The following is a 22955-nucleotide window of genomic DNA, read 5'->3' as shown; positions in this document are numbered from 1 at the left end:
CACCAGATTTGAGAACATTATTCCAAATCATACAGTATGAATAAAATTAAGAGGTACTAAATTTTATAAATTCATGGTTTTCATCATGGAATAATATATAAACAAGGCTTCATTTTGCTGTTGGGATTAAAAAAATAATGTAACTTTAATTGTTCTTATTCTCTGCTGAGAATAAGTTCATGTGCATGCCCAGAGTTCTTTGCATGACATATGAAAGGAAAAACCCCACAAAACCCTAAGTCTTACTAAAGCTGCTAATGCTTCAGAGTAGCTCAAGCTGACTGTCAAATTTAACCTAGTAATAAAAATAACATAGAAAAACACCCAGACTTGGAAACACTTATGCAAGATGCATCCTTTTTGTCAAGAAGGTCAGCTGTTTTGGTTTTGTTTTGTTTTGCTCAAATAGAACATGATGGCATTATTTTGTTGTTTGTGTTTTTAAATTCTCAAATGACATTTATCTGCCATAACAACTTTGTTTTCTTCCTGGAATGGAGGTTGGGATTTAATTTTCTTGGTACAGTCATCTCTGAAGTCCACTGTTTCCTAGACAATGAGTTTAGTTTTACACATGGTATGGTTTGTATGTGAAAGCGATATGTCTTTCTGTTCCAAGTATTATAGTTTGAAATTTTTCTTTTTTATTTTTTTCAGCACAAATGACTTTCTAGTGTGTCTCCTTCTTAAGCTATAGTTGTGTTTTTTTTTTTTTTTCCCCATCTGCTTCTATTCCTTAACTGTGTTTTGGGTTCTTAAGATCACTTGCATGAGCCTTTCTGTTCAGTGGAGGTATTATAAGAGTTGGGCTAAGCTGAGGAAGCTGGGGCTGGTCAGGCTGGAGGTCTGACTGGGCTCTTCCAGGGCTGGTCACAGAAGACAGGAGCAGACTTGCCTGACAGGCACAGTGAACGGATGAGAGGCAGCAGTCCTGTGTTGCCACAAGGGATGATGTAGTTACACAGAAGGCAAAAATTCTTCACCCTAGAGCAGTTTTTGTCAGGGTAGAGGCTGTCTGGAGGGAGCTGTGAAACCTTGGGTTGAGGGTTGCTGTGGTATGATCACAGATCTCTGTTGGGGGGTTACTGGAAGTAGAAGAGTGTTTGCAGGGTAGGGTTGAGAGAGTATGAGAACCTCGATATATTAAAAAAAAAAAAAAGTGAAAGGGACTTAGGATTACAGGGACGAAATGTGCTGTTCTGGGCAGGGGCATCTCGGGTGGTGTGGAGGGGAGTGGTGACCGTGTCCCCTCTTCCACTTTCCCCATTTACCCAACTTTAAAAGAGCTGCAAAGGGCGATCCAGCTGCTGCGTGGGGCCAGACCGTGCTGCTCCCCGGCTGTCCCGGCATCGCCGGGACGGGAGCAGAAGCTGCGGAGGCCGTTGCAGGAGCGGCCCCTGCTACTTTTCTCTCCGCGGAGCAGGGATACCCCCCCCCCGGGCAGGTTCGGAAAACGCTCCCGGGGGGGGGGGAGGCTCCGCTACGCGCTGCCGCGCTTGTGCCTGTGCGTGAGGGGGCGGGGGGCGCAGCCGCCCGCGCTCTCCGGCGGGGGGCGGCGCTCGCTGCAGCGCCAGCCCCGCTTCTCGGCTGCGAGAGAGCGAGCGGGCGGACACGCAGCCGGCGGGGGCGGGGAGCGCGGCCCCAGTGGCCGGCATGAAGCCCGGGCGGCCCGCGCTGCCCGCGGCGGTGCTGAGGTACGGACCTTGGCGGGCCGGGCCCCCGCCCCCAACAGGTGCAGGGTCCTCCCCCCCCCCCGCCAGCGGCACCCGCCTGTCCTTGCGGGGCTGGGGCTTGGCGGAGTCCCGCCCGCGGAGCGCCGCGCTCAAGCCGAGCAGGGAGGGGAGGGGAAGGGAGGGGAAGAGAAAGGAAAAGGGTGCCAGGCCCGGCCGCTGGCGCGGGAGAACCGAGGTGAACCCGCGGTCTGCGCCTGCCCGCCCGGCCCGGCGCTCCCGCCTCTTCGCCCGCCGGCCCCCGCGCTCACGCCGCCCGCCCCCCTCTCTCCGCAGGGAGCCGCAGGGCGAGTAGCGCTGCCGCGGCCGGGCCAGCCACCTCCGGGTCCATGAGCCGCCGCCAGCCTCCGCCACCAGCCGGGACTGCCGCCGCCACCGCCGGGCCCAGCTCCCCTAGCCCCGCCGCCGCTTCTGCCGCCGCTCCGCCACCCCGCTGGAGGTGAGTCCCGCGGCCGGGCCCGCCGCCGCCCGCTCCCCTCAGCGTCACCCGCGGGCCCCGGCTCCTGTCAGCCGCTCTAGGGCTGGGGGAAGAGGCCGCTGGCAGCCGCCGTAGTGCCCGCGACCTTTTTTTGGGGGGGGGGGGGGATAGATGGAGGCCGGCTGGGACCGCGCGTGTGTCCCCCTTAGGGGAGCTGCGGGTAGGGTTCCCCCGGAGCCCGCTGAGGAGGGGAGAGGTGAGGTGACGCCGGCGGGAGGGTCGCGCCGCTTCCTTCGTGCTACCCCCCGCGGAGCGTGGGTAGCTATTTTCCCCGGTGACTAACAGCGGAGGCAGGCGCGGGCGGTTCGTGGGAGCGGGCTGGGTCTGGGGCCGGCGGGCGGGCAGGGACCCTCGCCTCGCCCCGCTCCGCTCGGAAAGCGCTACCTGAGCCTTGTTTTTCCTCTCCCCGTAGGACGGTCCCGCGCCCTCCGCTGTGAAGAGAATGGCCGTGACTCTAGAGCAGGCCCAGCGGGTGGGCTATACCTGCCTGAAAGCACTCCTCAGGTTCGCTTTTATGGTCGCCAATAACCTGGTTGCTATTCCGTCCTACGTCTTGTATTTAATTGTGCTGCAGCCTCTCCGAGTGTTGGATAGTAAAAGCTTCTGGTATATCGAAGGAGTATTATTTAAGTGGCTTTTAGCTATGGTGGCTTCCTGGGGCTGGTGGGCAGGATATACAGGTAAGAATGTCTTATTAATTTAAAATATACAAGTGTAAAGATGTAAATAAGTATTAAAACATAGATGGTTTAGTATGGATGTGTAGGGGAATATGTAAATATAGCTGATACGTGGGATGTTTTTCTTTCAGGTTCCTGATACAGATTCTTTATATTTCTGCATTGAGATGCTGAGTGTACTGAAACACTTTTTTAAATTGTAGGTACAAACTTACATGTTAAGCAAGGGTTTTTCAATCACTATTTTGTTTTAGTATAATCAGAAATATGGCTTTTCCTAAGTACCTTGATCGCTTTGTTTTAGCGTTACGTGAAAAAGGTATGTCTCCTCACAAGAGAGTTGATTTGTACTGTGCACGTAGCTGATAGAGCCAAGTATTTCTTTAAGTCTGTGCATCTGTAAATCGTCTCCACTTACAAACCATCAGGACACAAGGCTAAGAAGTTTGATACGAAGCTCATGTCAGAAGAGCAGGTCTTCTGTTCCTTGCAACAGCCACTGTCTTTGCTGCTTCAGAATGGAGGGAAACAGAGGGAACCTCTTTCATGCAAATAGTGATACACAATGTTTCTCTACTGTGTGACTCTTCATTTACTGTTAGCAGAACTAATTACAGAATCTGTAGGGTTTTTCCCCTCTGCATGCTTGCTTTGCAGTTATTATTGAACTTATTTTTGCTTCTTAGTATTCATAGGCTTATCAGGGTGATGGACTGAACTGAAATATTAAGGAAGACTCTAGTCTTGTCCTCAAATGCACTGCTTTTCATCCTGGCTACTGCACTTCGTGCAAGAAAACAGCCATCAATTCTTTGTATGTGCTTAGACCTTGGAAAGGGGAGGAAATGAATCTACTGAGTGCAAAATATGAACATCCCTCCTAAAATTCTTTCCCTCTCTTCTGCCCAGGCTGCATCCACAGGTCTTGTCCATGTAAACAAGGAAAAAAAGGAATGGCAGCACACAGCTCTGGAGTCTGGTCAGACTCCTCATTAGTCAGAAAGTCAGTGTTGACCCAGATGGAGCGCTCTTTTTGTTAGGCTGCAAGAGCTGAAGCCTCTGTGATAATGTGCCTTTTGGTACCCTGTCGTGTGCCTTTCCAAGATGCACAAAGTTTCTGTGGATACTCTAGGTGAGCTTCCAGTTCTTCTTTAGGAGATGGTGGCAGCAGCAAGCTAGATTCTGGTCTGTTGGACTAGAACTGTCGCAACGTTGCACTGCTTCGAAATTGCCTTGCCTGGTACGGCTCAAGCTTTTCCAGATATGCTGTTTAAAAAGTCTTTTTATATGTTTATATTTGCTCATTAAAAGAAGTCCACATAGTATTTGCAGTGGCAGATGTATTTTTGAAAGTCTGCTTCATGCCTTAAAGCACAAAGGCCTTCTAGAAGGAAGGATTGACTTTCAAGGTGTCATGTTTGTTATTAATTGGAGATGGGAAAGTTTATGGGCATAATGGTAATGTTAAAGTCATACAGCACATGACCCCGGGGATTTGCTGTGTATATTGAATGTGCTAGTTAAAATTCAAGCTATTGTCCCATGACAATATGGTTGTCAATTTTTGAAAGCAATTTCCTTGGGATAGTTTTACTGCTGACTGCAGAACTGTGTGGTTTCTTTTGCCTATTGCTTGGAAAGTGGTCTTAGCATGATCTGCATATCCTAGAGTTTTCCTGAAGCATCTGTTGATTGGTGTTGCTGATGTTTCTTGACAATTTGAAATCCTTTGTTTTACAGTCTTGAAATGTCTTTTGTTTGTTTGAAGTGTCATTTACAAACAGCTACACAGAAGTGTTTTCTGGGATGGTGTATGGGTAAGGAGGCCCTTCTTTTTGCTTTTCACTATAAAGCATGGCTTTCGGGAGAATTTTAAGCAAATGCTTGTACGAAGTCTCAATTTAAATATATTCTATTTGATATGAAGACGTTAACATGTTTTATACTGAAAATAGCAAAAATAATATACAAAATAGCAAGAATAGTTTATTTCTTTGTTCATTCTTTCTTTCCCCTCATCCGTGTTCACCACCACATGCAGAACAAACCTGGAGAAGGTATCTTTCTGGCTTCGGTATTTGTAGACAGAGTAATTTGCGTGTCTGTTTCTAGACTGATAGATTTATAAAAGACTGTTGCTCGGCCCCCTCTTTCTATACAGTACAACATAACTAATTCAGAACTGAAACGCTACTTTATTAGAGTTGGTGTCCAAGACTTGCAGTGGTGCCTCTGAAAGAAACATTGCTCCAGAATTCTTCTGTTTTCAGTTCCAAAAACTAAGTCAAAGATAGGCTTCAATATGTTCTATCTTTGCAAAAGTAAGTACAAGATAGTAGGTATGTTCATTGCGAAGATTAAGGATTTTTCTTTTGAGTAGCAGAGCAATTGGTGAGTTGTTTTTTGGTTTTTAGTTTGGTGGGTGGGGTTTTTTTTTTCTTGATTGAGAGGATGACCAGCTAAGTATGTTTACTTGTCTTTTAATTGGAGGTAGTGTTCTGCTTCATTTGTGCTGAAGGCGTGTTTTATTTTTTTTAATTTATTTACTTCTTCCTCTTCCAACCTTGGGTCATCTGTTGGGTGAGAAGTGACATAAACCATTTGTAATTAAGCACTTAAACTCAGCCTGCAAAGTAGATTCAGGGCATACTTCCCCCCCCCCCCCCCCGTAAGTTTGTATGTAATGTGTAGGAGAGAGCTTAACACCAAGTGAAAAAAATATGGTGAGTGCTAGCTTTTCCTTCTGGGCTTTGTTGCTGTTGCATAATCGTTGGTATATTTTATTGAATAAAGCTGAAAGAGCTGAGGAAGACTCATGAACTAGGTCTGCCCTTCACCCACACATAAACCTGTGCTTTTGTGCTGGAATCCTCGAGGATTTGTCACAGAAATTACATGATCTGTGTCTTATAGCAGCAGCTCTAATCTGTGCTTTTTGATAAACATAGGTGTTTCTGTTTGCAGATGCACTTGATGTTATGTAAAGAGATAGTGTATAACTGGACAAGCAAAATGAAGGAATGGGAAGAGAAATTGTAAAGGTCATTCTCCTTTCCTTAATCTTTTTCTTCTTAAGATACAAGTATGAGAGAGAACTTGGGAATAATTGGTTGCCTTTGATTTTTAAAGGGCAGAGTATGATAAATATCTATGTTGTTCTCTTGAACTCTATAGTGTTTCTTATGAAAAGGAAAACTGAGTGTTTTTTTATGAAGAACATTCAGATGGTCTAGCAATGTTATTTTATTTTTATATGCTTTCAGAAAGGCCTTCTTATAACTCTCCTAAGCCTTTTTCTAAGGCTTTTTGTATAAATGTATTGTTCTTGTTGTAGGAGTTGTTCAGTTAGGACACTCGGAATATGCATATTAGTGTGATTTGAAAGGCACCTTTGAATAACACTTCTAAATATTTTCCTGCATTTGTTAGAAGATGCATTCTAAAAAAAGCAAACTCGAGAGTGCTTAATCCTTTGTTGGCAAGTACCTTTTTCTCCCTATACTATAATTTGTCATTTAATATACAAGTAAACCAGAAACCACTAAATAGTGCAGTAGATGTAAGGGAGGGAGATGAAGCATATCTGTGGTGGTGAATTTCTGATGACCTCCTGCTCACCTGCAAAACTAGTTTTAAAGCAACCATCTTCTAGATTTGAGCTTCTTTTGGCAAGTAACTATTGCAGACTAAAGTTTAATATCCCTGTTCCTAATCAAATAGCTAAAAATTGGGGTGCTAGAGAAAAGGACTTAAATGCACTTAGACAAACTGTTTTGTTGTCTTGTGCTGTCTAAATGCAGAAGTTAGCATTAGCCTATGATAGTGTTGTTGGAGTGTTGCAATTAGAAGTCTCTACGACAGCAGAGTAATTGGTTAGCAATGCAGTCCTGATACTCATGATGCTAATCTTGTGCTTCACTCTGCTCCACGCAGCTCGATCCCATTGTAGGTAGCGGTGGCGTGTGCCCAGCCCGTTGGGGATGAGGAGGAGCTGGTGGAGGATGAGTGTCTTCTGTCCGCAACAACCATCAGCACTCTTCTGCCTGTCAGAGCACCAGAGGAGAGTTGTGTGTGGTCAACAGGGTTGTGTGCATCTTGGCAGGGGGCTTCCTTGAGAATTGTGCTTGGAAGATTCCATTCTCCAGCAGTGAAGAGGGCAGGTTGGCACTACCTTCTCTTTCAACCTCTCACCAGCACACATAGTCTTGCAATGAAGTTGGACAGATTGGTGGGCTGTGAGCTGATGAAAGGAAGAGTAATATATCTGTTACCACACACAAAAGTGTTAGTGATGTGAGCGTGCTTACTGGTATAATGATGCAGTGCTTAGTAAAAGGTGAACTAATCCTATGGTATTGCTTGTTACTGTTCTGTGTTAACCGGGAAGGTGACATTTAAATAGTGACTGTAAGAATATTCTGGTTTTGTCAAGTGAAGAGAATTTCCCTTTCTTCATTCTCTGTTATTCAGCCAAGTAGAGTAAAATCAAGATTTGGATTTTTTAGTTGTGTTCCCCGCTCCTTTCCCCTCAAGTGATTTAAAACTTACTGGCTCATTTGAACGTACAATTAAGTAGTGACCACTCTATAATTTTTCCAGCAGTCATACCTTCCCCCCCCCCCCCCAATTCAAAATCTTCTTTGTTTCCATTTCATCAGTCAACAGCCTCAAATCCTCTCATCTTCTACAAATGTGAGTATTTTTGTTTTCCAGAACTATAAAAGATACAGGTGGAGTTCCTGTGACGACACTTCCTCTGTGCAGACAGTGCGTGCTGTGCTGCTTCTCATGACAAGTCAGCCCCTCTCCTCAGGCAGGAAGTGCAGCAGAAGCTGGAGAACAGCAGATGAGATAAAGTGAATTTTTTGCCCCAAATAAGGCAGGAGGTGTTTTATCAGGAGACCTACTATGCATCTAACCCTGGCATTGTTTCCTACCCTCCTCTGTTCCCACAGTATGATTTTTAACTGACAATATTTGGGGTTTGGGACTGTTCACCACTCTGAGGTCTGGTGGGGGAAACACGCATGTTTTTGAGGTCAGAAAGTATGTGAAATGGGGAAACAAAATTGTTCTTGTCATGTGTTTTCTTTGAATGTGCAAAAAGACCCAATAAGACTCAGTAGATTTGGATAGCAACATACCACGCAGGCATAGCATAAACTAAAAGTTTCTATATGTTGAGTTTCTAGGTAGTCCCTGGGTTAAATGCCACTTTCTCTGATGTGTATGATTTGTGTGTGGGTTATGCTGAGATCGCACTGGGATCTTTGAATTTATTTTGCTGTTTGTAAGAGGAAGTTTATGTGTAATTTGTGAGCTGTCTCGATAAGAAAAGGTCAGAGTTGAATGAGTTGGGGACATTGGAGCTGTTTCTACCATGGCCTCAGAGCAAAGGCTCATTGTGCCTTTGCGTAAGAGGAGGTAAGGAGTACAGTGAACTTACTGTCAACTTCTTTGTGCAAGTGATGTGTCTGTAAAGAATGCTACACAGTGACCCTTGTCCTATTTTAATAATGTGTAGAAATCACACCAGGAAATTCCCATCACTCCTTTTTGGGACATGAATTACAGGCTTTACCATGCTGCTTTGTAGTTCATCTAGTGTCAGCAACATGTCAAAAGCAGTAAAGCTTATCCTTCTTCTTTTTCCTATGCTATCGTTTAACTGTAAAGGATCATTCCAAAAGATTAGGTATTGAAATGCTCTCTGAATTTTATTTTTAGAAAGCTACTGCATTGTGGCACAAAACTTAAGAGTAAGAGCACACACTTGTGTTTTTCCTAGTGATATTTTTGTTGTTTATTGCTATTTACTTTTTTTTTTTTTGAATGGGTTAGTCTCTGCTCCTATTTCACCTACTCTGGATAATACAAAAACTATTGCAAGCATACCCAATCCAGCACATCTGCCTAAGGCTAGTAAAGATGAAATTATTGAGGAATACCTGTACAGAAAGGTATGATGATTTACTTTTAAGTCCAGAAAACATTGTGGGATACTTCTGAATTAGCTTATATGCTAATAGCCAAAGAAAGACGAAGTTTTCGAATTCTGGATTCTATTCCTGCTTATGGGTGAGTTTGCTATTTTTAGGATGTGTTTTCATCCCTCCCAGTTCTTCTGGGCCTTTGTTTTTAGTGTATCTATTCATGCTAGTCATCTTACTTCTCCCTTCATCGCTGGTTGAGTGCCTGAAAGGATATGACTAAGAATACCTGAGATGTGTGTCTGTTCTCTGTACCCTTTCTTGTTCTTTTTCTTGATGGTAGGCTTTTAGTAACCATATGAAATAATTGCAGGAAAGCTTTTGTCCAGCTCTGATTTGGAAAAGCAAAATCTTAGGGAGTTAAATTCTTTGTCCGCAAATTCTTTGCAGAGTGCATGAAGGAGGAATTTTTTTCCGCTTTGATGGTGTGATCATGTCTGTATTGGAACATGTCAGAGATGATGCCTTTTCTCTTTCTTGTTTAACATAACTTTTCTAAAGTATAGAAATTCTAGAGCTTTTCCAGAAAATAGGAGGTAAAAAATGGATGTTTAATGTGGATAAAACCTATTTTCCCTGTCATTTTGTTCTGAGACATTACTCTCTTAGAATGAAACTCAAAGGAACAGAATATATCCCTTTCCCTTTCTCTGTCGGGTGTGTGCGAGGGACAGGGAAGTCGTGCCAAAGGTTAGTTTGGCAAGGTTTTAAGCCACTGAAAACAGGATCTTAAAAATGGAAGAGTTGTGCAACCTTAATTAGACAGCATAGTTTGTAAATCCTTTATGGAATATAAGCTTAGTGGTGTAACTTTCCAGTGTGAACCGAGCCAAAATACAGCTCCAAGATATGTAATCTGCTTGCGTTTATTACAGTGGAATATAAACTCTAATGCTTAAGATTACATGTCAAATGCGGGATTGCGTAGGCATGTAATTGCACTGCTGTTGCAGTCACCACAGCGGAGATAATAGTCCAGCCATTCGTATATGCAGTTATTGAAATAAATAAGGTTAATATGTTTGCATTCCTAAAACTGTTCCGTGGCACCAGTGAGGGATTCTGCATGTGAGGCTGTATTCCCCCTCCCTCCCCTGCTGCTTCCCTCCCCACAAGCATTTCAAGCAGGGAGTGCCACTGAAGAAGGCCACTTCCAGCCTTTCAGACTCATCCCGCCACCACTGCTTCAGTTTTACTGGCCAAATATTTGAATGATTGTGTGGTGATTTGGATCACAGCCCTGATTCACACTAAAACTACCCACCCCCACTTTTTCACTGAGTGACTTAGAAAATACAATCCCTAACCCGGTTCATTTTGCGGGTGTGGTGAAAGAAGAAGGTGGGTACAAATAGCAAAGGGAAAGAGGAAGGAACTGCGTGTTTTGGTGACAGTACCAGCTTAAATGTATTTGTTGAACTACTGTTTACAGCCTCAATTCCAGAGGGCAAACCTGTGCAGGATAGGTGTCTAGTACATGAATAAAATATCACTGAAGCAGACTTCTTCACCTTTGCTTACTATTTTGTTAACTGGTTAGTGTTGTTTAGACTGGAAAAGTGCCTTCTGCAAAATTCCTTTAAAGAAGAAAACTAAGCGTAGCGTGAGAACAATGGGTTATCATAAACTGAAAACTGTTGATAAAGGAATAAAAAGACCAGTGTTCATTTCGATGAAAGCTTAGCAGTGGGGTTCCTCTAAAGTTTTGTATGCATACTGTTTGAGTTTGTTAGCTACAGAGACAATTGTAAAGAACTTGAAAAGTACTTAAGCTGTATGAACAGCGAACAAAATGCAGAAGTTGTTCAGAGTTGAACAGTCCAAAGTAAGAAACATGTAAGTAAAGTAGCAGTTTAGGAAAGAGATTAGTGTCACGGTGGAGTCTCTAGGGAAAGTTTCGGCTCAGTGCACAACTATACATTGTTATAAAATATTTAAAGAACAAGATGGAGAATAATATTAAAGATATCAGTAGTTCAACATCATGCTTTGCTGATTTTGTCTCAGTTGTTTTAAAGCTATTGAAGAGTTAAGAAGGGGCTCTAAGAGGGTCAACAGCTTCATTAGTGCAAGCCGAAATCAAATCAGAACAATTTCATTCGTGGCCGAACTTGAATTGGAACTGAATTGGACAATTCAGTGATTCCGTTTCCTGGGCAGAATAGAGTAGAAGAGATGCAATCTCCCTGCCTCTGTGTGAAGAAGAAGGGGACTTTTTGTGTCATGGGAAGGTAGAAAATTAAAGTCTTTAAGATTTAATAAGAGAGCAGTGCCTGGGGGTTTTGTTTGTTTGTTTTCTTAAATATTTTCATTATGTCTTTTCACAAATACTGACTTTGCAGGATAGTGTCAATGGTGTTACTTCTTTTGAGTCATACAATATAATCTGAAAACTTCTTGTTTAAACGTTACAGTTCTAAAAGGTAAGGAATTGTCCCTATTTAAGGAGTCTAATAGTTTAAACTAGCTTAGAGATTCACCTCAGTTTTGTAACTTAAGTAGGGGAGAGGAAAGATTAATAGCTTTATTACTGCTTCTCACTTATGTAGAACTAAAAATAGAAATGGTATTCTAAGAGCAAGGGCCAGCATTGCTGCTGTTTGGGAGGACACAGATTCTGGAAAGTTGATTCATTAGAACAATGGCATGAGTGCTTGTGGATGTGGGGTTTTGGTCGCAAAAAAGAGGATTTTGTCTGAGGTTTTTTTCATTTAATTTCATTTGTTTTCTAGCGTCCTGAAGTTAGTAGCATGTGCAGTTTCTGTGGAGGCCTGTAGTGTCTGTCTTGCCAGAACTGGGGAGAAAACCTCATTAATATTAAGAATATGTGGTTTTGGTTAATTTGAGCATCAGTTATGTTTGTGGTGTTTAGGATGGGCCATTGAACACTCTTTTAATGTCATCTGGTGACTTGGGCATTTTATTATCTATGTAGATAAATGTGACAGTGTTTTAAGCATAGTTTCCTGATGGGATTAAGCTGCTTGTTTAACAGCTATTCTTTCTCTCACCCCTCCCACACTTCTGATTTGCCTCCTTGCAAATCTGTGCTTGACCAGATGGTTCAGATTTTAGACATAATGGTGTTCTCAAGAGTTTTGTGAAAACTGGCAGCTGACGAGAGACCCAAGTTAGTACCTCAGCTGAGGGTAAAGCAGGCAGATTTGGCCATGGTATGTCTCGTCTGGCATCTGCTGCACGTCCAACCAGTGCATTGATGGGTTTGGGTTTGCCACGGTGCCGGCATGTCTTGTCCAGCCCGTTGAGGAGAAGGAGGTTAGACGACAAGTCTTTAGGAAACCAGGCTTTGTTACTTCTGCTGCTTCTGGAACAACGTGTTAAATCTGGCAGTGGCAGACGGTGTACGAAGCAGCATCCTTTCCTTTAGAAGATGTTTAATCCACCTTGCTTGTCATAGCCTTTTAGATCCAAAAGGCATATGCAGATAACTGTATAGTCTTAATATTAGGAAAAAGGATAAGGTGGTGAAAGAACTTAAATTATTGTGTTTTTAGGACTTTCTACTCTGCGTGTAAAACAGGAGTTGGTGTAGGCTCCTAAAAGGAGGACTGGAAGGCCAGCAACTTGACTGAAACTCTCAGCAATGAAAAGTGATGCTCAGATTACTGTAGGCAAGGCAGAGCCAAAGAGAAAGTCAGTTATGATTCTGACCCAAGGACATGTAGGCACACGAGGTTAGAGGTGTATTTGGGGAGAGAGCAACCATATGGGTGGTAAGCAGCATGAGAGTTTGTCAAGAAGGGTGCTATACAGTGGAGTTTTGTACCTGAATCTGTTCTATTTTGATATGCATAAATATATATAGATGGCCTGGCAAAACTCCATCTCTGGTAACTGCCAGTTTCCTCTCCAAATGCCGCCTTCTTTCATAACCATTTTTATTTCCTGTGCTTGTCTGGGATAAAATTCAGTTGTTGTTCCTCCTAGCAACAGCTTTGCTTTGAAATAAATATAACTATAGCTTCTGTATACACTAATATAACATGAAAGACTTACGAAGTTTAGTTTACATTTGTAAAAAATGCTTTCAGATGAAGGTGTGGTTAATATAAATGTCTGTTAAGCCTCTTGCATATAGTGGATTCTATGAAAATAAATGGAAGAATATTTTTGTGTATTTGAGACTCTTCTATTTGTATCATCAAACCTAATACTTTAGTCTCCTAACCTAGTAAAGTAGGAAGGGAATGTGACAACAGCAAAGCTTTTGCCCAGGTAATTCTGTTGTCTTGGGTGTGTTTAAAGGTTGTCTGATGCCTACCTTGGGCTTCTGGAGTTTGATAAGGGTTCTACAGAATGGAGTAGCACTTACATCCCTCATCTATTTCAGAGGGAGAAAATGCTGAAACATGCCTTCCCCCCTGTCCTTTATTGCTTACATTCTTTGCGAATGTTTTAACAGCCTACTAAACTTTAAAAGCTAAAATGCAGAGCCGAGTTCATGTAACAGTGAGTGGCATCACTGTAGGAAGGCTAGGGGTTATTTGGGTGGCTCCTGTGGTGAAGAAAGAACCGTAGCAGATGGCCTACTCCTTCCTTTTTCAGTCCCGTTACCACCCTTTCCTGATACTTTGCAAAAGCATTGTGGCAAATCTGAGTGTCTGGTCACTCACTGGGTTTGCTTGGAGGCAGAGTTTCTTTGAGCAAAGTACAGAGGATTTAGTTGGATAGGCTTAGAATTCAGTGTTTGAAGTGTATTGACCAAAGCTCTTGCTCTGTGGGAGTGCTAGACTTTTGTAGCCTGAATAAATTTGATTTTGCCTAGTTTTCTTTTTGTCTGAGGAAAGAGCAATTTGTAACACTTTTGCCAAGTGCTTCATGAGTAAGCCAAGGCACTTGTAGCCACACAGCTCATGACAAGTTGCATGTAAAGTGTTTGCAGTTCCTATTGCTACCCACAGACTTAGGAGTATTCACATTAATTGTTTAATTGTAAAGTGGAATTTAGAGATTTGTAATATCTTTTTGCATTTCTGGCACACTTGCTGTATTTGAAACGGAGAAGTCCGTTTCCACTGTCTCTTTCACAATTCTGTTGTTCAACCCCTTTACTGGTGCTCTCCAGAGAAATTGCTCTACAGTGAAGTACTGGTTTTAATTGAAATTCTCTGAAGTCTGTTCTTTTGTTCCCCCAGCATTTGTCTGCTGTCATTTTTACCATTTGTTCCCAATGTACAGAAAAACTTTTTGATCTGAGATGTGGAATTTTTTTTTTTTTTTTTTCATTTCAATTTGAGGAGGGAGAAGAGAGAGAGGAAGAGAAGCCTCAAATTACTGTCATTGCAGCAGCATATTTCAAAATTGGGACCCAAGTATTTCATTGAAAGGTACACCAAATATTAGAAGGTGTGCTGAGGGTGAAGGGTAGGTATTGGAGCCAGCCATTCAGAATGTTTGAATAAATTTATTTGTATTGAGTCCAACCGGTTTGTGTCAGTAAAAAGTACTACTGAAACTCCTGGTAAGACTGTCAGCCACAAATCCAAGGTATTTTTTGCAGTTGTTAGCAGGTATAAGAGGATTATTTGTTTTGTAATAGTAACAGATGTCAGAGAGCTAAACTTTTTTTAAAATTAGGAACAGTAAACTTTCTGCTGCTGCTTTTGAGGTACATCAGCTAGAATAATCTATATGAGAGAAGCTGGTTTTTCCTGCTAAGTACTTCATTTCTGAGAGCCTGAGAGTGCCATTAAGGATGTTGTGTCTGATTTTACGACAATGGACTTCTGCTTACGGGCAACCTGAAACATGGCCACACACAATTCTTAAGAGTTGGTGAACTTGTATAGGATAACCTGGGGTAAATTTAAATACGGTAAGATGCTTTGTTGGCTTGAGTCATTTGCTGCATCATACCAGCAAAAATACTAGCTTATGTTCCTGGCTACAATTATTGTCATACACTTTCCAGCATGCTTTTCAAACTTATTGTGGCCTCTTGTTTTATTAATGGGACTTGCATAAACAGAAACATAAAACTGGATATAGGAATTTGCTGTTATGTTAATCTGCATCATTAGCTTCTTATTGGTTTATGATTACATTATTTTGATTAAATTTGTGGTAACTGAACATCATCTTCCCCCTAGCCTTTATAAAATCCGTTATTTGAAAAAAATGAACATAGTATCTAAAAAGTCCAAGGGGAAATGTTTTTACAGTTCTTGTTCATGTTATAACTTTGTTGTAAAGACTGTTGTTTGTAGCGTGGGTGAGAAGTTTAATAAAGTCCTTGAAACCTAACAGTGCAAACATTTAAGGCTTCTTTTAAAAGGTTTGTCCTTCTGCTTCCTTGCATCTGTATCCAGTTATTTTTTTGATTCTTTGCATGCCTTTCATTATTAAGTTTTCTTCTCCACATGGCAACTTAAATGCCCGATGATTTGGTTCTGTTTTGTGGTATATGGCAACACTAACCCACTGGAATTGGAGGATGGTGCAGAGGTGTATGGGGGAAGGAGAGAATAATGCTGTAGCTGTTTGATTAGTAGCCAATTTTATTGCTTGAGGATATTGATCTTTAGATTATGCTGCTTCTGCAATCTGAAAATACACTGATTATGTATTTCTATTCTTATGATCATTCAGGTACTCAGTAGCTCTGTGTTTTCTGTCCAGAGTTGACTGAGTTGAAGTTTAAATGGTCAGTGTCCTTCAGGTGGAGACAAGCTCCTCAGTTCTGAGATTACTGTAGGGAGATGGTAAATAAATGTATAGAATGGCCTTTTGCCTTTCTTATCTAGGCCATTTAACAGAGAGAATCTAAAAGTAAAGGGTTTTCCAAGTACATCCGGCACTACTTTTACATGGTGATAATTTGTACTGTATCATGAGTTAGGCTGAAAAATGTCAGCCATGTAATGAGACAGCATCAACAGCATTTTGTAGTAACTTAGGCAAGACCTGAAGAATATGAAGAGGTAACTGCAAGGTAACTGAAGTTGATTTAGATAAGCGGAAGGTAATGACCAGGGCTGGGATATAGGGGTGGTGTTACCACATTCAGAATCTTGATTTCCAGTAATAGTATTGTTGGTTTAGTTGACTTGGACCTTCAGGCAGTGATTAAAGTCATGCAGTTTGCTTCCGTTAGGAGGAAAAATTGATGAAGATCTGTTATTTTTTTGAATCAGTATGACTTATTTAAAGGATATATGCAAAATCATGTTTCTGAGCCCAGTTGGATTTGAACACTCGGAAAATGGTTTCCTTGCTCAGTACTGTAATTATGGGGGTTTTTAACCTAGCACATCTTCTGAAAAGCACAGTCTTAGTTCTTACCTGTAGTCACTCTGGCAGCTTTTCTTGATATACCCTTTTGGCTGTAACCCTTGCCTGCACCCAGTCCTAGTAGTCTAGTTCTAGAGCTAAGTAGTTGAATGCTCAGGGCTGATCAAGCCTTTTCACTGTGCTATTTAATTAGGCTTGGTATGTAGGGAGAGATGAATGCAAACTCTCACTTGGAGTTTTAGGCAAGTTCCACATCTTGTTTAAAGAAAAAATAATGTTTGCTCACTTCCGACCCTATTAGAGTTTTTTGGTTCCTGTATTTGATAAACCTCAAGGCACTTCAGAGAATTTCACGGGTAGCAGAAAACCCTTGATTAGTTACCTCTTTAGGTATGATCTAAGTGCACTAGAATAATGCGCTTTATCAGCTTCCTATGAGAAATTGCTCTCCCTCTTTGTGCAATTTGATTTTCTGTGTTCTGCATGTCTTTTACCTGAAAGAGCCTCTTGTAAAGCTTCTAATGAGACTTCCAACTCATGTCTTTTCATCGCTAGCTAGTCTCTCCAGTCCCTTGTACAGTAGGTAATAACTAAATTCTGTTGAGTTCTTCCATTGTCGCCAGAAAGACTTGGTATTCCATGGCCTTGGGATATTTGTTGTAAGATTGCCGAATATGTCATGTTATTTCTGCGGCTGTGTTTTTTGGGAAAAAAAAATCTGAAAAGCTTCTATGTGTTCTGGTTTCCTTGAAATGATAAAGGAAGCTTGCAATCTACAAATCTTAAAAGGAGAGGAAATGGCCATCTCTTCCTGAGCAGTTTCATTGCTATATGCCACCAGTTATTTGCTCTTTAAAGCCACATTTTCAACTGGCCTGACTTGGACTAAGTCAGAGCAGAATCTTTCATATGGCTAGAACTGTGGCTTTCCAAATACCTCACTTTTTTTAAGAGCTAACCAGCAATTTTTGCAGAACTTTGTTGTAATAGAGCTTGCTCCCTCTTAAATAGTGAAAATTTTGTGCAGCCTTTATCAGGAGTTCATTGTGGGCAGTTATCACAGAATATACTTGAACTTTTCATAATAAGTTCCTTCAAGTCTTATGCATTGCTGTTCAGAAGCAAGACTTGAATCTGTCCCCTTTGAAAGCAAAAGCAAAAAATCTGCTGTGAATTACACCTACCTATTTATGATAATAGGTGGCTCTTATCTTCGATTTTATTTTTTTTTATAGCAATCAGACTCTGCTCTTTTTTTCTCTTGAAACAGAATTACAGGTTTTCCCCAATTACTCGTTTGAAGGCTTATTCCAGTCTCGTGGGTGCATTTCTTTCCAGTGGACTCTTTGTCTCATTTCCCCAGTATTTGTGGGTTTTTTCTGGACGATACAGTGCAGACTCTATTTCTGTTGTATAGAGAAGAAAGTTTGATTCCTAGTAGAAAGTGCTGTGGTGTTGCAGTGCACAACTCTGTGTAAGCAGCCAAACAAATGAATAGAAACTGTGGGATTGCCATGGTCCCGTTCGATGGCTCGATGATCGTTAGTTTGTTTTAGCCAGCCTGCACTAGACCAACTAGTTTGCATCTTGCATTTCTTCTGTTTCGATCAATATCCTTAGAGTTAACAGCTGAGGCTGCAAAGCAGGTTTTGACCATTCCCCCTGCTTTGAAAGAGATAGTCCTTTCTCTGGAGGAAACAGGACTGCTATTTCACAAGTCATTTGCTTTGCATAGACCATTACCCTAATGGAATTTTTTATGCAGGTGGTTTGGATATACTGTTTTCTGGTGTTGATTACACAATCTGAAAAGTATCCCTTTACTTAGGGCCGTGAACCTGGGTGTATTGTCTGGGTATTGTCTCTCTTGAAACCTGACTGGGAAGATCTGCTTTTGTGGAGTATCTGTTAGCTTTTTAAGGCTGTATGATATGGTAGCTGTGATTTTTGAGCCACCTTAACAATTGAGGGAGGTGAAGTACCTTATGAATGACTCTTTGGCATCACAGTGAATTTCACATCTGGAAAGACAAGCAACAGGATCAAATTAGTAATGCATACCATTGCCAGTGACTCAAAAGGAAACTGTAGTAATAGCATTGTAGCTTGCGATACTGCCCCTGGGTAGATTCTGCTGCTGAACAGTTGACTCCGCAAAGACAGTTCAGGTTATTGTTACAATGCAGTACTTTAACTGTGACAGAGGGCGTGCTTTCAGAATGTTCTCTTGGGGGGAAAATATTTCTGTTAATTTGCTTTCCCCAAACAAATTCAAAACCCACTAAAAATCAAACAGCTGTCACCCTGTCCTTGCCTAAATAGCAGTTCTGTAGCATCTGTGGCACATGGCTACAAAATTTTTATAGCAAGGATGTTTATCTTTCTCTTGTACTTAAGCTTATAGCGAAAAGGAGAAGAATGGGAGTTTGCACGTTTTTAACATGTTTTAACATTCTTTAAAAGAAGAAAACTCTACATTTGCCATGGTCTAATGTCCACAACGTGTCTAACAAGCTTTTCGTTTGTTTTAAAAAGAAATTCATAGCAATCTAGAAGGCAATTTAGGTGACTCGTGCTGGTTATGCTCTGCACGTTTGGCCAATGGGGACTTGCCTGGCAGGTCTTCCAGCATAGCAGACCGCAGTTCCATAAGGATTCATTCTGGTTGAACTGGTGCTTGCTTGCCCCATCATCCCACCTTCTGATAGCTCTCATTGTGTTGTCTTGCCCACCCTCTCCCCCCCCTTTTTTTTTACTAGCACAGATGCTCATGTGATGTTGCAGTGTCTCTCTCTTGCTTCTCAAGTATTAGAGTAACTTGCCCAAAAGAGGAAAAATAAGAAATATCTTAGATAAAGATAGTAAGGGATATAATTGAGGCCTTCCCACTTTACATGCTTTTTTGTTGTTGTTGTTTACTTGTTACTACTCTAAGTTTTATGTTTAAGTAGGTGCCAGTAGCTGTATCTGTTTAGTAATTTGAAAGTCTTGGTGTTTGAGTAACTGAAAGTAGCTCAATTTGAATGTAGCTGCTTGCATACTTTGTGTTTGACATGCAGAGAAAACAGTGTCAATGGAGTAGTTTAATTTGCCATAATATTTCATAATATAGCTACAGATACAGATAAAGATACGGATGAAGATATCACAACTTTATAGCAGTGAACACAATTACTTACTCTGGCTAAAATGCATCTTTGCCTAAAGTTTGCGGTGTTGGTCACTGGTCTCACATTTTTGCCTGGGTCTCATGATCCGAGGTGAGTCATATTCTGCTTCTTCCTTGATTAAGGTTTGAACCATCCTTCAAATTGACATCTTTGCTGCAGTTTTGCAGCAGTAAGGTAGAAAAACCTTGCCAGTTCGTATTTGCAACATGTGCTTTGTGACTGTAAAGGCTGCTCCTTTTCATGCCGTAGGATGAAATTGTAGATTTTGTTGTAGCTGAAGGTATCTGCTAAGAAAGAGTTCTGTTAACACTGGGTTTTTCCTCCTGGTGTTAGGCTGTAGAACACAGAATCACAAAATTGTTTAGGTTGGAAGGAACCTCTGAGAATAATCTAGTCAAACCCCCTGCTCAAAGCAAGGACAGCTAGAGCAGGTTACCCAGGTCCATGTCCAATCATGTTTTGAATAGCTCCAAGGATGGACACTCAACAACGTCGTTGTTCAACCAGTGCCAGTGTTTGACCACTCTTATAGCAAAAAAAGTGTATTTATTTTTTCCCCTGTGTTGAAGTGGGATTTTCTCTATTTCAATTTGTGCCCGTTGCCTCTCAACCTGTCATTGGATACCGCAGGAAAGAATCTAAGTCTTCTTAACTCCTCTCCCCGCACCCCCATCAGGTACTTACATATGGGTAAGATTCCTCTTCTGGAGCCTCTTCTTCTCCAGGCTGAACAGTCCCAGCTCCATCAGCCTCTCCTCGTATGAAAGATGCTCTGGTCACTTAATCATCTTGGCCTTTGTTGGACTCACTCCAGTAAGTCTGCATCTTATATTGTACTGGGGAGCCCAGAACTGGACCCAGTGCTCCAGGTGTGGCCTCCCTAAGGCTGAGCAGAGGGGAAGGACCACCTCCCTCCACCTTCTGGCAATGGTTTTCCTAATGCAGCTCAGGATACTGTTTGCCCTGCCATGAGGATACATTTCTGGCTCGTGCTCAGCTTGTCCACCAGGACCCCTTTTCTGCAGAGTTGCTCCCCAGGTGTGGGACGTGGCACTTCCCCTTGTTGAACTCCCTGAGTTTGCTGTTGGCTCATTTTTCCAGCCTGTCTCACATCCCTCTCAATGGCAGCACAACCATCTGGCGTATCAGCCACTCCTCACGGTTCTGCGTTGTCTGCAGACCTGCTGCAAACTTGCAAAGGGTACGCTCTGTCCTGGTGTTCAGGCTGCTAACGAGGATGTTAAACAGTACTGGTTCCAGCATTGACCCAGAGGTACAGCCCTAGGAACTGGCCTCCAGCTGGACTTTGTGCTGCTTGAGGTGATGATTTTCTCTTGTACAGCTTTCCTGCTTAAAGCTCAAGTCCCAGTGTTGACATACTGAATTTCAGACTACCTTATCCCTTTTTAGTGCTCTAAATGACTTTTCCCTTTCCCCCACATTTTATTTCTCATTCTTTTTGTATAGAGAGAGAGAGAGAGAGAGAGAGAGACAAGGCTTACCTCTCTCTGACTTGAACCCAGGAAGGAACCACTTCTTCAGCTCCATATGGGAATTTTTGTAAAGATACCTGTAATTTTTAAAGGGGAGGGAGACGGCTTTTATTAAGTTGTTCCTGTCTGTCAGTGTTTGATGTGTCAGACTCTGTTTGTCAGCTCTGTTCCTGCTTGGTTAGTTGCTCAGCAGTAGTGATGGGGCACATGAGTATGGGTAAGTATTGTAGTAACCTGCTGAGTGCAAGTTATTAAAATACAGAGCTGCAGCCAATTGTTCTTTGCTTGAAAGGGTGATAAGGGTAACAATAAGAGCAAGCTTTGTGTTTGTAGCATTGTTTTAATTACGCAGCTGCACTGGTATGTTTTTTTCATGAGAGAAAAGAAACACTCTTTCCTCTTCTCTCTGCTCTTCTGTGGTACTTCACATTTTACAAAGAGAAACCTGCTTGAATTGTTGTAATGTTCTTGTATTCTGAAATTCTTCTGTTTTCAAAGTAACTTTTCTTGTTAATTCCAGAAAAGCCAATCTGTTTTTAATAAAACTATCTTATAGATATAACTTTGAGCTTAAGATATATTTTGCATTGTAGCCTTACTTAATATACTGTAGTTTCAATATACAGTACACTAAATATAACTTTTAAAACTGTGGTGTCAAATTCTGCAAATTTGATTTTGGCCTACCCTCTTGTTAAGAGTAAACGTCAGTGTTACTGGTGAAACTGCAAGAGTTTGACTGTTGCATTTTAAAAAAAAGGAAAAGTGTTCTGTGGGTTTAGTATAGTAAGTAATGTGCTTGAGTGGTGAGAATCCTTCCTCATTTGTAAAAATCATCCTTGTGGAGAAAGAGACTAAAATGTAGGACCCACAGCCTTGTCTGACATAAAGAGTCTATTTATGCAAGTGCTGGACCTTTTTGGATTGACTGTGATGTTTCCATCATTGTTGCTGACCTGCAGTTGAATGACAGAAAGTGCAAACTGGTAGAAAAAAATTTATGTCTTGGTTCTTCTCCTTAAAAAAATTCCTAATTCATAGCATCTGTCTAGGGAGCAATAAAACATGTGTGGACCGTAATTTCTCAGGACATTTTTCCATACGAGTGAACTTGTGGCCCTGTTACTGTCAAAACAGGTTTCTTGCCGCATAAAATTGTGCAGTTTTAGTAAGCTGCAAATCTTCTCTTTGCGCTGTATAACAACTTAGCTGAGATCTTTCTATTCAGTCTCTTCAGTGCTTGCTTTATGGAAATATATTTCTTTGTTTCTGTCACTTATGGTGTTACAGCTTTTTGGTCATCCTCAGAGTGTTTAGAAGCTTTTAACCAGCAAAAGGCAAAAGTTCATCTTTAGTTTGTATACCTCATTTTGGTTTATTGTCGTCTTAAAGACAGTCCTGTAAACTTTATATCTTTATTTGAGGATATTGGAAATACACATTTTTGAAGATAGACTGACAGTGTGTGTTTCTACAGTGTAACTGGGAATGACCAAATTGAACATAAACTGAAGTGATAGCAGTTAATCTGAAGTATACTTACAGTTAGATCAGATCCCTTTGTCTTTTTAGGAGCTTGCTGATTATGAGTTTCTAACTAGGTATTTTTTTGTGCATGCTTTGAAACTGCTTAGGATTGTTTTAAACTTTCAAGCCTGACTGTTTGATTTTCAGTATCCCTTAATAACCTGTACTGGTTCTGATGTTTCATTTCCTAAGTGTGTTAAAAATGTAAAAAAATATTCTCATGGTGAGAAAAAATTGTGAGACTGCCCCATTGTTTTGCTGCTGCTGCTTCTAGGCCTCAGACTAATTTTTTTCCTGGCCATTGTAACATCTGCAGTATGTAAGGTACTAGAGCTTTAGGATATTAGTTCACGAATGCATTGATGTTCCTCTGGGTAGTTAATACTTAATGTATTTTATCTGTCACTGGGGAGGAATGTGCTGTACAACTTGCTCCTTCTGCAAGTGGTCTGACTCATGAGCTTGAGGTACTTCAAAAGGATTTCAGCACTCCATCCCATTCTTCAGTCTTGCAGTTGCTTTTCTAATAATAGAAGCAGCAAAATGGACAGTAGAGTCGCTTCTCGGCTGCTACAGTTTATTACCAGTATAGTCATGAAAGCTGACATCAGTCGCAATCTTCATGTTTCACAGTCC

General features: G+C 41.6%; 1 protein-coding gene and 1 long non-coding RNA gene across 3 annotated transcripts in view; both read left to right on the top strand.

Moving 5' to 3' along the window:
- Positions 1 to 1556: 1556 nt before the first annotated feature.
- Positions 1557 to 22955, top strand: part of LPGAT1 (lysophosphatidylglycerol acyltransferase 1) — a 67495-nt gene continuing 46096 nt past the window's right edge. Inside the window, exons 1-3 of one of the 2 annotated variants that reach the window (XM_075749203.1) lie at positions 1557 to 1694; positions 2007 to 2169; positions 2621 to 2888. In XM_075749203.1, coding sequence (XP_075605318.1) covers positions 2651 to 2888 — 238 coding nt within the window. In that variant the 5' untranslated portion in view covers positions 1557 to 1694; positions 2007 to 2169; positions 2621 to 2650. Of the gene's footprint in view, positions 1695 to 1822; positions 1909 to 2006; positions 2170 to 2620; positions 2889 to 22955 lie in introns of those variants that run through there. The other variant, XM_075749204.1, reaches the window with a different exon arrangement.
- Positions 4033 to 7385, top strand: LOC142601101 (uncharacterized). Its single transcript, XR_012834702.1, has 2 exons — positions 4033 to 5929; positions 6822 to 7385. It is a non-coding gene; the product is annotated as an uncharacterized LOC142601101 (long non-coding RNA).

This window comes from Balearica regulorum, chromosome 3 (assembly GCF_011004875.1).
Source record: "Balearica regulorum gibbericeps isolate bBalReg1 chromosome 3, bBalReg1.pri, whole genome shotgun sequence".
NCBI lineage: Eukaryota > Metazoa > Chordata > Aves > Gruiformes > Gruidae > Balearica > Balearica regulorum.
Note: the sequence above shows the minus strand (reverse complement) of the source record. Positions and strands in the feature narration are given on the sequence as shown.